The sequence below is a fragment of the Pan paniscus genome, chromosome 18 (genome assembly GCF_029289425.2).
Source record: "Pan paniscus chromosome 18, NHGRI_mPanPan1-v2.0_pri, whole genome shotgun sequence".
NCBI lineage: Eukaryota > Metazoa > Chordata > Mammalia > Primates > Hominidae > Pan > Pan paniscus.
Genome location: NC_073267.2, coordinates 22,725,269 through 22,739,902, shown reverse-complemented (window position 1 = coordinate 22,739,902; position 14,634 = coordinate 22,725,269). Strand labels below are relative to the sequence as shown.

General features: G+C 38.5%; 1 protein-coding gene across 1 annotated transcript in view; it reads left to right on the top strand.

Moving 5' to 3' along the window:
- The first annotated feature begins 6,627 nt into the window (after positions 1 to 6,627).
- Positions 6,628 to 14,634, top strand: part of LOC100994703 (serine/threonine-protein kinase SMG1) — a 64,280-nt gene continuing 56,273 nt past the window's right edge. Inside the window, 4 exon segments of the mRNA XM_055099915.2 lie at positions 6,628 to 6,765; positions 9,197 to 9,421; positions 11,686 to 11,787; positions 12,514 to 12,783. Of these exon segments, the coding sequence (XP_054955890.1) occupies positions 9,212 to 9,421; positions 11,686 to 11,787; positions 12,514 to 12,783 (582 nt within the window). The 5' untranslated portion in view covers positions 6,628 to 6,765; positions 9,197 to 9,211.

The window sequence follows — 14,634 nt, the reverse complement described above, 5'->3', positions numbered from 1 at the left end:
ATGCTGTGAACCCGGGAGGCGGAGCTTGCAGTGAGTCGAGATCGCACCACTGCACTCCAGCCTGGGGGACAGAGCGAGACTCTGTCTCAAAAAAGAAAAAAAAAAAAAGATACACGTTGAAGTTAGATTTGAAATAAGTTAGTTTTAAGATTTTTTTTCCTCAGCCAAGCGCGGTGGCTCATGCCTGTAATCCCAGTACTTTGGGAGGCCGAGGCGGGCACATCATGAGGTCAAGAGATCGAAACCATCCTGGCCAACATGGTGAAACCCCGTCTCTACTAACAATACAAAAATTAGCCGGGCGTGGTGGCATGCGCCTGTAGTCCCAGCTACTCAGGAGGCTGAGGCAGGAGAATCGCTTGAACCCGGGAGGCCGAGGTTGCAGTGAGCCGAGATCGCACCATTGCCTGGGAGACAGAGCCAGACTCTGTCTCAAAAAAAAAAAAAAAAGATTTTTTTCCTCTTTGGTTTTTAGAAATGTTGTTTTTGAGATTGCTTAGGACCAGAATGATTTGCAAAGTTGAAAATAGGAACTCCACTAGTAATGCCGGATAGAAGAGTGCTTCACATTTGTAGAGGGAGACAAGAACTAACTATCACAACTTCTTTCTGAGCCTTTTGGTTTGCTAACGTGCCCCAAATTCTTATTCCAAATGGTAGAAGATAATTATGTGTAAATGAATAGCAGCTCTACTTAGTTTTATTTCATATTTGTGTATCTGAATATATTAAAATATCATTCATTTTTTTTTTTTTTTTTTGATGCAGAGTCTTGCTCTGTTGTCCAGCCTGGAGTGCAGTGGCATAATCTCGGCTCACTGCAACCTCTGCCTCCCGGGTTCAAGTGATTCTCCTGCCTCAGCCTCCCAAGTAGCTGGTATTGCAGGAGTGTGCCATTAGCCTGGCTAATTTTTGTATTTTTAGTAGAGATGAGGTTTCATTGTGTTGGCCATGCTGGTCTTGAACTCCTGACCTCAAGTGATCCTCCTGCCTCGGCCTCCCAAAGTACTGTGATTAGTGTCATGAGCCACCACACCTGGCCTAAAAGATCATTGATTTAGTTTTGAGTAAGATTTTAAGTGATTAAATTATGGTATTGTTGTGTTTGGAATATCTGATATTAGGGTTTTTTTTTTTTTTTTTTTTTTTTTTTTTACAGTTTTTGATATGCTTTATTTTGGGTATGTAGTTTAAAAAATATAAAGGAAATATAAGGAATGTTCTTTTTTTTTTTTAAATAAAATATGTATTTTTAACTGGGCATGGTGGCTCACTCCTATAACCCCAGCACTGTGGGAGGCTGAGGCTGGTGAATTGCCTGAGTCCAGGAGTTTGAGACCAGCCTGGGCAACATGGCGAAACCCTGTTTCTATCAAACAAAAAAAAAAAAAAAAAAGGAAAAAAATAAGTCGGGCATGGTGGCATGCACCTGTAATCCCAGCTACTTGGAGGCTGAGGCAGGAGGATCGCTTGTGCCTGGGAGGTTGAAGCTACAGTGAGCTATGGTCAAGCTACTGCACTCCATTATAGGCAACCCTGTCTCAAAAAAGCAAAACAAAATGAAACATTTTCCCCCTTGATTATAGAGGTTTGAGAAAAATTTGAGGGAAGATTCAGAAAATTACCTGTAACTGAACAGAATGCCACCAGCTTGGGCTTATTCTGCATGCATAATTATGAATATTTTCCCAGCTCTTGTGAAAATTCTCACATTCATAGAAAGATAGATGCACCAGTAAAATAAATACCTGTAAATACGATAATAATTTCATAATATATGCTTCACCTAGATTTACTAGTTACTAATATTTTGCCACAGTTTTATTTTCTCACAGACTTTTGTTGAGCATCTGAAAACCATACACATGATGACAGTTCACCCCGTAATGTTTTAGTATGCATCTCCCAAGAATAAGGTTTTTCTTCTGTATAACAAGAATATTGTAATCATACCTAAGAAAATGAATTTTATTACATATGTGTTCTATATTCAAATTTCTGTAATTACCCCAAGATGTCTTTTAAATGATTTTTAGCATTGATAGTCTGTGCCTGTGTAGATTATAACATTGGCTATTGCAAAATAATGGTTTTCTTTTTTTCTTTTTTTTTTTTTTTGAGACATAATCTTGCTCTATTGTCCAAGCTGGAGGGCAGTGGCACGATCTCGGCTCACTGCAACCTCTGCCTCCCAGGTTCAAGCAGTTCTCTTGCTTCAGCCTCCTGAGTAGCTGGGATTACAGGCATGTGCCACTGTGCTCTGCTAATTTTTATATTTTTAGTAGAGACGGAGTTTCATCATGCTGGCCAGGCTGGTCTTGAACTCCTGACCTCAGGTGATCCACCTGCCTCGTCCTCCCAAAGTGCTGGGGTTACAGGTGTGAACCACTGCACCCAGCCTAAAATGATGGTTTTCTGATTCTAGCATTTCTTTTATAAGATTGCTATGTAAAGCACAGCTTTTCCTTTTTTAGGGAAAAATGTTTTTTAACAGCTGCAAAATAAATATTCTTTCAATGGAATGACAAATAGTTATTTATTATTTTATTTTTGCCATATATTTATTTTAAAAATTTATGTATAATGGTAACCTGAGCCTGCATGTTATTCATGTGTGGTGCCATACTGATCTTCCTTAATTTTCATATAAAGCAAGTACTAATATACTAAAGCATAAATTATATAAAATTTGCTTTATATTTTGGATTGCAAAGTAATTGTTGTACTTTATAGAAAAGTTTCCCAAATCCATTTTACTTTTTTGTGTTTGAAATTTAATCACAGGTAGAATCTTAAAGAGAGCATTTAGGGATATTGTAAACAGATGTTATTAAGGACTAATGTTAACTAATGTCAAAGGACTAATATTAACAAACATTGAAGAAGAGAAAACAGTATTTGTTTTTAGCTTAACAGCTTAGTGGAGCGAAATATTTTCAATTTATTTATTTTATTTATTTATTTATTTATTTATTTTTTTGAGATGGAGTCTGGCTGTATTTCCCAGGCTGGAGTGCAGCGGTGCAATCTCAGCTCACTGCAACCTCTGCCTCCTGGGTTCAAGCGATTCTTGTGTCTCAGCCTCCCAAGCAGTTGGGATTTACAAGTCAATTCTTTTTTTTTTAACTAAAACTACAGAATCTATTTTTCTTGGTCTCATACTCAGTTTTTTATGTAGTCACTTAGTAAATAATGAACCTAATTTGCTTGTTTTCTCCCTATTTTGTTGAATGTTCACGGTTTGTAACTTTTATTTTTAAGCTTGTAATAACCAGCCTGCAGTCAATTCTTGAAAATGTGGATACACCAGAATTGCTTTGCAGATGTGTTAAGTGCATTCTTTTGGTGGCTCGATGTTACCCTCATATTTTCAGCACTAATTTCAGGGTGAGTTCCTCATTCCGCTGTTCAGATCATGGGGTGAGGGGGATGGTTGTGTGTGTGAGGAACTGAGGAATCAGATGGAAAACAATGCCTTTGCTCCTTTGAATATAATCAGTGATATTTGAGGTTCCAGGGTTAAATGCCGCATTTTTCTTTCTGACGTTCGTACCTTAAAATATTTGAAGAAAATAAACTATTTCATTGTTGTCAGAAATGTAGTTCTTTTATTTTCCTGCCCCTCTCCCCTTTCTAAGTTTCTAGAATGTCAAGTAGGTAGAACATAGATGCTCCTTTTAGGATCTTTTGCTGTGAAATGGTCCACAGGTGAATGGCAGTAATATCTTAAAATGATTGGCCCCCTCTCTCTTTGTTTCCATCAAGGATACAATTGGTATATTAGTTGGATGGCATAGAGATCATACTCAGAAACCTTCGCTCACACAGCAGGTATCTGGTAAGTCTTGCAGCCTATACCAGTTATTTAAATACTGTCGGGGAGGAGCAGTGGTCCCCCAGTGACCATCTATCAATGCCATTTCTTGAATAATGCAAGAAAACTAATTCAGAGAAATGTTTTATTGTAAATGAACATGACTTGTTAGCTAAATATATATTTTCAGAGGAAATTACTAGTAGGTGGGTAGAGTAAGTACAGACAGGACTTCCCCAAGTTATTTGTAGTTTGTACTGGTAGGAAAGTATATGGTAAGAATATATTGCAGTGGCAATACCCTGAAGTGGACAATGGAAGATCCAAGTTATTTGTCACATTTTATTGTTTTTCTGGTTTTTTTTAAAAAAAGGAAATATAGGGTTAATTTGGAGAATTGTCATAAATGAGAAATGGTTTTGTTTCCCATTTTTTTGGAGTTAAGTGAATGACTAGCGTGGCTCATTTGCACATTTCAGCTTGTTTCAAGTGTCATAGTTTCTCGTAACTTACTTGGTGTAATAAACTTTTGAAAATAAGATATTCAGGTGATAGTGGTCTGTTTCATTTTCACTGAGGAGATGAGTATACACCTTTAATGGTTAGATGTGGCCCTGGGATTAGCCAGGCCAATGGTAGATTGTGGCATTTTAGTCTTAAGTCATGTGTAGTGACAATATAGATATGAAATTTACTGAAAAAGTAAGGAAATAACATGTACGTGTTAATTTCTGCAGAAATTAAAGAGGTATTAATTAAAGAGGTATTGGTTAATCGTGATCAGTATGTTTAGCAGTCTTAATTTTATGATATAGGACATGTTTTAGGGTATGCTGCTTGAAAACCAGATACTTTTTGAAAGAAGCCTCTTACATTTTTTTAATTTGGATTTTTTGGTGTTTTTTCTCCCCCCTACCCTTTCACAATTTCTTATGCGATTCCAAGGGTGGTTGCAGAGTTTGGAGCCATTTTGGGTAGCTGATCTTGCATTTTCTACGCCTCTTGTTGGTCAGTTTCTAGAAGACATGGAAGCATATGCTGAGGTGAGTATATAGAAAGCTGTTTCTTAAAATTTTGGTTAAGAAAAAATCTTAAATTGTGCTAGATTTATTTTAAAATGGCTCAGACCTCCTGACATTTAAGCAGAAATTACAAGCCCATTGCAATATTTTGAAAAAAAATTTTTTTTTTGAGACGGAGTCTCGCTCTGTCACTCAGGCTGGAGTGCAATGGCACGATCTCAGCTCACTGCAACCTCCACCTCCTGGGTTCAAATGATTCTCCTGCCTCAGCCTCCTGAGTAGCTGGAATTACAGGTGCCCGCCACTACGCCCAGCTAATTTTTGTATTTTTAGTAGAGACGGGGTTTCACCATGTTGGCCAGGCTGGTCTCAAACTCCTGACCACTGGTGATCCAGCCGCGTCGGCCTCCCAAAGTGCTGGGATTATAGGCATGAGCCCCCGTGCCCAGTCAGTATTTTAAACATTTATTTCAGATGTGTTTAAGTTACCAGGAGAATTACTGGAGAGACTAAAAGAAACGTTGCAAGCTTCGTATTTCGCAAAGCTTTACATACTCTCGGTAGCTGGTATTTTTCTAAAGACATATTTTGTTATTTATTTTTATTTTTTGTTCCCAGTCTCCAGAGTCTTAAAGCAAATTGATGTTGTGTTATAAAAAAACACAAAACACCAAAAGCTCCTAAAGATTTTCCTCTTACATATGTACAGGAGATCTTGAATCGTACTTTGGAGGACAAGCCTTGGCTTCAGCCAGCTTTTGTGGCTGTACGAATATAGCATAGGAGCTTTAAGAGCGCTGCTGAAGCCTCTGTTACTGGTACTTGGCTTTTCTGGCCCCACCGTCATGGCTTAACTCTGTGCCATCTCTTATCTGAATCTCTTTGTGTTTCTCCCCTATTCAGATCAACCAGTCAAGGCTCCCATAAAGATTTTGGCCTCATCTTGTTTTTTTCATCTTTGCTGCTTGTAGTCAACAGGAATTCAGTACCTTTAGCTGTACTGATGTGTTTACTCTTTCCTAGAAAAGCAAGGAAATGTTTTGCTTCTGCGTTGTTTTTTCTTTGCCCCCACACCTAGAATGTCTTTTTTCACAGCCCACGTTTAAAGCTGATCTACCTCTCATAAGCCACACATTCTAGTTTGTAGAGATGCTTCCCTTGTTATCCTTAAGATCTCATTCTCTTCTGTTATTTTGGTGCTTAATTTTAGGTAGATGTATACATTGGTTCTAGTATCCTAGTTTTTGCGAATCTTGTCCTTTTCATATATCGTACTTCTTCAGTTACACATCTGTAGACCAGGTCTTGTAATCTCCCTTTGCTCTTCATGTGCATGCTCTTGGTTTGGAGGACTTACTGTTGAGCTGATTGGCTCAAAGTATACCTAGAATGAGATTTTTAGCCAAAAACGAATTCAGGAGTGGCAGAAGCTTCCGTCTTCATTTATACCTACATATAACTAGAGCATATGTGCTAGAATTTATTTTTCCCCAACAGCTTTCTGAGTTGATTTAAGAGATTATTTCCTTAATTTGTTGTCTATTGGGTTTAATGTTGGCTTTTTGAAATAATTAGGTAAAACCCATTTTTATATTCAGAGTCATGAATATTCTCATGGGCCACAGTTCTCTTTCTAAAAGCCTAAAAATCTATTCTAAAATGAATTGATTGAAATATTTTAGAGTTTCTTTTTGTTTTTTGTTTTTTTTTTTAAACAATGTACTACTTATTAAGAATGCTGTGAATTCACATGTAGGACCTCAGCCATGTGGCCTCTGGGGAATCAGTGGATGAAGACGTCCCTCCTCCATCAGTGTCATTACCAAAGCTGGCTGCGCTTCTCCGGGTATTTAGTACTGTGGTGAGGAGCATTGGGGAACGCCTCAGCCCAATTCGGGCCCTCCAATTACTGAGGCATACGTAACAGATGTAAGTGCTTTTGGGCATTTGAAGTGTCATTCAAAAATAAAATTGTTTTACATTGTAAATGCTTCTCTTTACCAGGTGAACTGTTATTAATCCTTCATTTGTTTAGCATGTATGTATGTATGTATATATGTATATATTGTCTGACTGCTTTCTTAAATAACCAGAAAAGCAGGGAATCCTGTTATATCTCATCCTCCTTTCATCCAACTCCCCTACCCTCCCATGACAAAAGGCCACTCTGAATTTTTAAATCTTATTCTTTCATTTTTAAATAATATTTCTTATAATTTTACTTTTAAATTATTGGGTTTCCTTTTAGTTTTTCAACATATTACGAATAGCACACTATAGGAGAAGCCTCAGAAAGTAATCTTCTCTGAGCATAAGATGGAACTCATATGAAAACTTGTGTATCTTTATATTCTTTGATAGCCTGATATGAAAGAACATAAAGAAATTAAAAATGAGGTAGCTAGATTGCCACACTTCAGCAGCCTCAGACATTAGCTGCACTGTATATAGCACATCCAATGAGGGTTCAGTGGAAAAGACACAAGAAATGAACCCCAGGGATTGTACTCTGCTTTGAATAAGGAGAAAGAAGCATGTGTGATACAGTCATAAAAAATTTAATCTAACTGATGAAAATTTTACCGTTAGGATAAAACTCGCTTTTAGGAGCATATACTTTTGCTGAACATGTTGCTAAATAAAATAGGATATTGATTATATAGTAAGTTGTGTACTTGAGCAGAAATGTCAGAACTTAAAGATAAATGAAACCAGCATATCGGTATTTTAAACCAATATGGTTTCAAAATGGTTTAATATCTTTGCTTCATTTTTAATGTCTAAAAGGTGGTTGTTTGAAGACTGTACAGAGTTGAAATAAAAAGCCGTTAATTCAGACATAAAATAAAAGGGACATAATTTATAGGATAGGTGTATATTGATTTATGAGGATCTTTTAGGCCTTTGAGAATGGTAGAATGGTGGGGTTTTTATTTTTTTTATTTATTTTTGGAGCTGGAACCTCACTCTGTCACCCAGGCTGGAGTGTAGTAGTGCAATCATAGCTCACTGTAGTCTTGAGCTCTTGGGCCCAGGTGAACTTCCCACCTCACTCAGCCCTACAAGCGGGTGTCACCATACCCAGCTTTTCTTTTCTTTTTCTTTTCAAAGTAGGGTGGTGCCATCACGACTCAGTGCAGCCTCTATCTCTTGGGCTCAAGTGATCCTCCCAGCATAGCTCCTGCTAATTTTTTATTTTTGTAGAGATGGGGTCTCAGTGTTTCCCAGGCTGGTCTTGAACTTTTGGCCTCAAGCAGTCTTCCCACCTCAGCCTCCCAAAGTGTTGGGATTATAGACATGAGCCACTGTGCATGCATGGCCAAGAATGCTTCCCCCTCCGCCCTCTCCCCCCCCACTCTTTTTTTTTTTTTTTTGGAGACATGGTCTCTGTTGCCCAGGTTGGAGTGCAGTGGCACGATCTTGGCTCACTGCAGCCTTGACCTCCCAGGCTTAAGTGATCCTCCCACCTCAGCCTCTCAAGTAGTTGGTGGGACTACTGGTGTGAGCCACCATGCCTAACTAATTTAAAAACAAATTTGGTAGAGATGAGGTGTTGTTATGTTGACATGGCTGGTCTCAAACTCCTGGACTCAAGAGAACCCTCTCAAAGTGCTAGGATGGTAGATGTGAGTCACTATGCCCATGCCCAACCTCCAAGGATACTTTTAATGAAAACTATGGGTAGACTAAATAAAATCCTGTATGTATTGGTTGTTAAATATTATGGAAATATTTTTTAACATTTGCTCTGTTTTCTCCCCTATTTTATTAGAAATTTAGTACACAATTATTGGCCATTATAGTGAAGTGGGGGATTTTGTTTGTGTGTGTATTGGAAATAATATGATTTTTGAAGATATTATGTGGTAAGCATGAGAGTGCTTATCTTTCAAAAGAGACCATCAGTAGATAGAAACTTTAATAAGCTTAAAGTGACTCGTATGTTCAGTTTTGAAAGATTGACTCCCAAAAGCCCAAGAGCTAGCTTGTAGTATGTGTGGGCAGGCTATTCCCATGCTGTCAATACCATTACTGTCGTGGTGTATTTCATGATAAAGATTCTGAGCTTCAGCCATTTAGTGACATTGGGAGAAACGAAGTTGGGTATGTGGGAAATAGAGGATGGCAGATTCCATTTCCTGTCATAGTAGCACTTTAGGATTTTTTAGCCAAGATCATGTTTACATATTGTAGTAAAGGCATCATTATTATTCAGCTACTGAGAACTAGAATATTAAGAGACTGCTGGCAAGGCAAGCAGTTAATTTTCAGTTGAAATTGCATTAAATAAAAAGTATTTTCTTGCTTTGTGGAAGCATGTTAATTTTTTTAAAAAGCTGCTGGTTTTCCCCATTTACAGGTTCTGTACAGAGTAATGAGATGTGTGATGGCTGCAAACCAGGTGTTTTTTTCTGAGGCTGTGTTGACAGCTGCTAATGAGTGTGTTGGTGTTTTGCTCGGCAGCTTGGATCCTAGCATGACTATACATTGTGACATGGTCATTACATATGGATTAGACCAACTGGAGAATTGCCAGACTTGTGGTACCGATTATATCATCTCAGTCTTGAATTTACTCACGCTGGTATGTGAATTATTCTTTTCCTTTTTAATGTGTTGGTTTATTCAGGCCCTTAAATGGATATGTAAGAAATGAAGGGCTTTGTCTGGGTATGGTGGCTCATGCTTGCAATCCCAGCACTTTGGGAGGCCAAAGCAGAAGGATTGCTTGCATCCAGGAATTCTGGCACAGCTTGGGCAACGTAGTGAGACCCCATCTGTACAAAAAGTCAAAAATTAGCTTGGTGTAGTGGTGTGCACCTGCAGTCCTAGCTACTCGGGAGGCTGAGGGAGGAGGATCGATTAAGCCCAGGAACTTGAGGTTGAAGTGAGCTCTGATTGTGCCACTGCACTCAGCCAAGGTGACAAAAAAGGCCCTGTCTCCAGAAAAGAAAAAAAAATAAGGGCTTTGCTTTATTATATAATTTTTTTAGAGTACATTCATCAGTCTTATAATCTATGCTTTCATTTTAGTGTCTATTTACTTTTATTTTTAATGCAATTTTTTTTTTGAGACAGGGTCTCACTCCGTTGCACAGGATGAAGTGCAGTGGCATGCTTTTGGCTCAGTGTAGCCTTGACCTCTTGGGTTCAGGTGATCCTCCCACCTCAGCCCCCCAGGTAGCTAGGACTACAGGCGTGCACCACCACACCTGGCTAATTTTTTATATTATTTTGTAGAGATGGAGTTTTGCCATGTTGCCCAGGCTGGTCTTGAATTCTTGGGCTCAAGCAATCCACCTGCCTTGGCCTCCCAAAGTACTGGGATTATAGGCATGAGCCACTCTGCCAGGCCTCTATTTTTAGTGGTTGATAGCTAGTCTTAGTGTAGCTTTACTCGTTTTTTCTGAGGAAACATTGCTCTACGCACCAGATTCTTTCTTTTTTTCTTTTCTTTCTTTTTTTTTTTGGTCACAGGATCTTGCTGTATTCCCCTGGCTGGAGTGCAGCGGTACAATCAGAGCTCACTGCAGCCTCAAACTCCTGGGCTCAAGTGATCCTCCCACTCAGCCTCCCGACTATCTGGGACTACAGATGCATGCCACCATGCCTGGCTAACCTTTATATTTTTTGGAGAGAAGGGGTCTCGCTACATTGTCTAGGCTCGCCTTAAATTCTTGGTCTCAAGTAATCCTGCTGCCTTGCCCTCCCAAAGTGCTGGGATTACAGGTGTGAGCAATCATGCCTGGCCTCCTTTAATTTTTTTTTTTTTTTTTTTTTTTGAGACGGAGTCTCGCTCTTTTGCCCAGGCTGGAGTGCAGTGGCACAATTGTATTTTTAGTAGAGACAGGGTTTCACCATGTTAGCCAGGATGGTCTCGATCTCCTGACCTTGTGATCTGCCTGCCTTGGCCTCCCAAAGTGCTGGGATTACAGGCGTGAGCCACCGCGCCCGGCCGGCCTCCTTTAATTTCTTAACCATAAATATCCTCCCCCCACTTTTATTATGGACATTCTGAAGCACATAAAAATAGGGAGCATAGTATAATAAATTTGTACATATTTAACACTGAGCTTCTATAATTAGAAACAAATGGCCCATCTGGTTTCATCTAGGCCTCTCTGCTATCTTTTCATCTCCAACTGGATTATTTTAAAGCAAATTCTAGATGACATTCTGCTGAGCATTTCTGCCGGAATTACACCTCTCTTTGCTAATGTGAAAAAATGCCCATGATAACTGTAAAATACGTGTGTCCTATTTAGGTGTCTAAACACTTTAATGTCACAGTATTAAGGCCTTAAAATATAGCTTAGATATATTTTTCTAAATTAAAAGACTTTATTTTTTAGATATACAGAAAATTGAGCAGAAAACAATGAGTTCCCATATACCTTCTTCATCCCAACAGTTTCCCCCTCATTAACATATTGTGTTAGTGTGGTACACTTATTACAAAGGAGTGAATATTGATATATTATTATTAACTAATTTTATAGTTTACTTTGTGTTATGTATTCTATGGACTTTAACATGTGTAATGACATGTTTCCCCTATTACCAGTATCATACAGGATAGTTTCACTTCCCTAAAAATCTTTTATGTTCTACCCACTCCTTCCTCCTTCCCTCTCCCCACTCCTCCCTCCCCCCATCTTAAGCCCATGGCAACCCCTGATCTTTTTACTGTCTCCATCGTTTTGCCTTTTCCAGAATGCCATGTAGTTGGAGTCATATAGTATGTAGCCTTTTCAATTGGCTTCTTTCAGTTACCAGTGTGCCTTTAAGGTTTCTCCATGTCTTTTTGTAATTTGAGAAGCTCATTTTAAAAAAATTTTATTCTTTTAGATTGTTGAACAGATAAATACGAAACTGCCATCATCATTTGTAGAAAAACTGTTTATACCATCATCTAAACTACTATTCTTGCGTTATCATAAAGAAAAAGAGGTAAGTAATACACTGATAATGAATTTTGACAACTTGAGTCACTGAAGAGTTGGACCTAATGTTGCTTACCAGGCTATATAAGTGAAATTGAGTGAAATGTGAAATGTTTGATTTAGAATATAGTGATTGTATTTGTTCTTTTAAATTTATATTTCTTGATAATCATACTGAATACTTTCATGAATGGTGTGCCAGATACTCTTTTCAAACTATGCATGTTTTGCTGTTATTAAATTTATTAAATTTTCATAAGGGTAAAAGAAGTTGACACATTTATAAAGTTATAAATTAAGAAGTACTGTATATTTGGTAAACAAAAATGACTGGCTTTTCAACCACCCGCTAGTCAAATCCACCACGGACTTTCCTGGTAGATTTAAGAAACCCAGTCTTAAACTGCTGTTTGCATATGTCTTTTGATGTTGATTATTTAAAAAAAAAAAAAAAAAAAAAAACGGCCATTTTGGAAATTTCTTATTGACAGTTTTCATTTATAGTACTCTTTATTTGTGATAAAACTTAATAGATTTGAAATAGCATACTGATCTGTGTCAGTTTTCTGATTGGCTTTTAAAAAATTAAAATATTAAGTGCTACGGACAGTGAATTGATCGATCTTAAATTTATTTGTATCATCAGCACTAATACAGATAGTGATTTATTTTCCATATAATTTTAGAAGTTTTATTTTCCATTTATCACTTCCTTGAATTTTTTGTTTTTCAGGTTGTTGCTGTAGCCCGTGCTGTTTATCAAGCAATGCTCAGCTTGAAGAATATTCCTGTTTTGGAGACTGCCTATAAGTTAATATTGGGGGAAATGACTTGTGCTCTAAACAACCTCCTGCACAGTCTGCAACTTCCTGAGGCCTGTTCTGAAATAAAACATGAGGCTTTTAAGAATCATGTGTTCAATGTAGACAATGCAAAATTTGTAGTTAAATTTGACCTCAGTGCCCTGACTACAATTGGAAATGCCAAAAACTCACTAATAGGGGTGAGTCTTTAATTGTACTGACTTTGTTTTATCCACAGTTAAGCCTTTTCTCATTACATATTTATGTATTTCACTGTCATGTCAACATGTCTGCAGAATCACTGTATGTAACAAACAGCCGTATTTAAGACATGCCTGGATAAATAAAATTGGTAGGAATGTTTTCTTGCCATTATATTTAACTTTTCTTCTTTTTCCTTGACAAATCTTGGTAAGTTTTTTTATATTAGTTTTATTTTCTAGAAAATGTCTTATGAATTTCTCCTATTTGCTCTAGCATGCTTACAGAAAATGTCAGTGTTTCTTACAGCTCAAATTTGTATAGTTGTTTTAAAATGCGGTCTCTTTCTTCTTCCCCTGGTACTTTTTTCTTTCTGTCTACTGAAGTTAGTTCTTATACATGGTCTTATATTTTGGCTGTCTCTTTTTCCCTAGGAACATTCATACAGGTTGAATATTCCTTATCTGAAATACTTGGGACTGGAAGTGTTTTTGATTTTGGATTTTGGAAGACTTTTTTTTTTTTTGGAGATAGTGTTTTACTCTTGTTGCCCAGGCTGGAGTGCAATGGCGCGATCTTGGCTCGCTGCAACCTCCGCCTCCCGGGTACAAGCGATTCTCCTGTTTCAGCCTCCCAAGTAGCTCAGATTACAGGCATGCACCACCACGCCTGGCTAATTTGTTTGTATTTAGTAGAGATGGGTTTTCACCATGTTAGCCAGGCTGGTTGTGAACTCCTGACCTCAGGTGATCCACCTGCCTTGGCCTCCCAAAATACTGGGATTATGGGTGGGCAGCACCATGCCCAGCCGGAGTTTGGAATATTTTCATACCACTTACTGGTGAGCATCCCTAATCTGAAAATCCTAAATCTAAAATGCTCCAAAATTTGAAACTTTTTGAGCACCAGTATGATGCCCCAAGTGGAAAATCCCACACCCGACCTCATGTGATGAGTCCAAACTGTTGTATGCACAAAATTATTTAAAATATTGCATTAAATGACCCTCAGGCTATGAATAGAAGGTGTCTATGAAACATAAGTGAATTTCGTCTTTAGACTTGGGTCCCATCCCCCACATATCTCATTTTATATATATGCAAGTATTCTCAAATCCAAACATATACAAAGTCTGAAACACTTCTGGTCCCAAGCATTTTGAATAAGGGATACTCAACCTGTAGTCTTTCTTTTGGTGGGTGGGGGGGGGGTTTTTTCTTTTTTTGGAGACAGAGTCATGCTGTTGTCAACTGGGCTGGAGTGCAGTGGTGCAATCTTGGCTCACTGCCACCTCTGCCTCCCGGGTTCCAGCAATTCTCCTGCCTCAGCCTCCCGAGTAGCTAAGATTACAGACACCTGCCACTACGACGGGCTAATTTTTGTATTTTTGGTAGAGACTTGGTTTCACCATGTTGGTCAGGCTGGTCTCAAACTCCTGACCTCAGGTGATCCACCCACCTCAGCCTCCCAAAGTGCTGGAATTACAGGCATGAGCCACCGCGCCCAGCCCGTGTGTTTTTTTTTTTTAAGTAATTCGACGTGGCCCTGCTCTTGATTTGTATTTATTGTTTATGGTTTGTGTATTTCTTCTTCCTATTGGACCACACAGAGTTGAAAAACATTATTTTTAATAGAAAATAATAGGTGTAGGCTGGGCACGGTTGCTGACACCTGTAAACCCAGCACTCTGGGAGGCCAAGTCAGGCTGATCACTTGTGGTCAGGAGTTTGAGACCAGCCTGGCCAACATGGTGAAAGCTCGCCTCTACTAAAAATAGAAAAATTAGCCAGGGGTGGTGGTGCACACCTGTAATCCTAGCTACTTTGGAGGCTGAGGTAGGAGAATTGCTT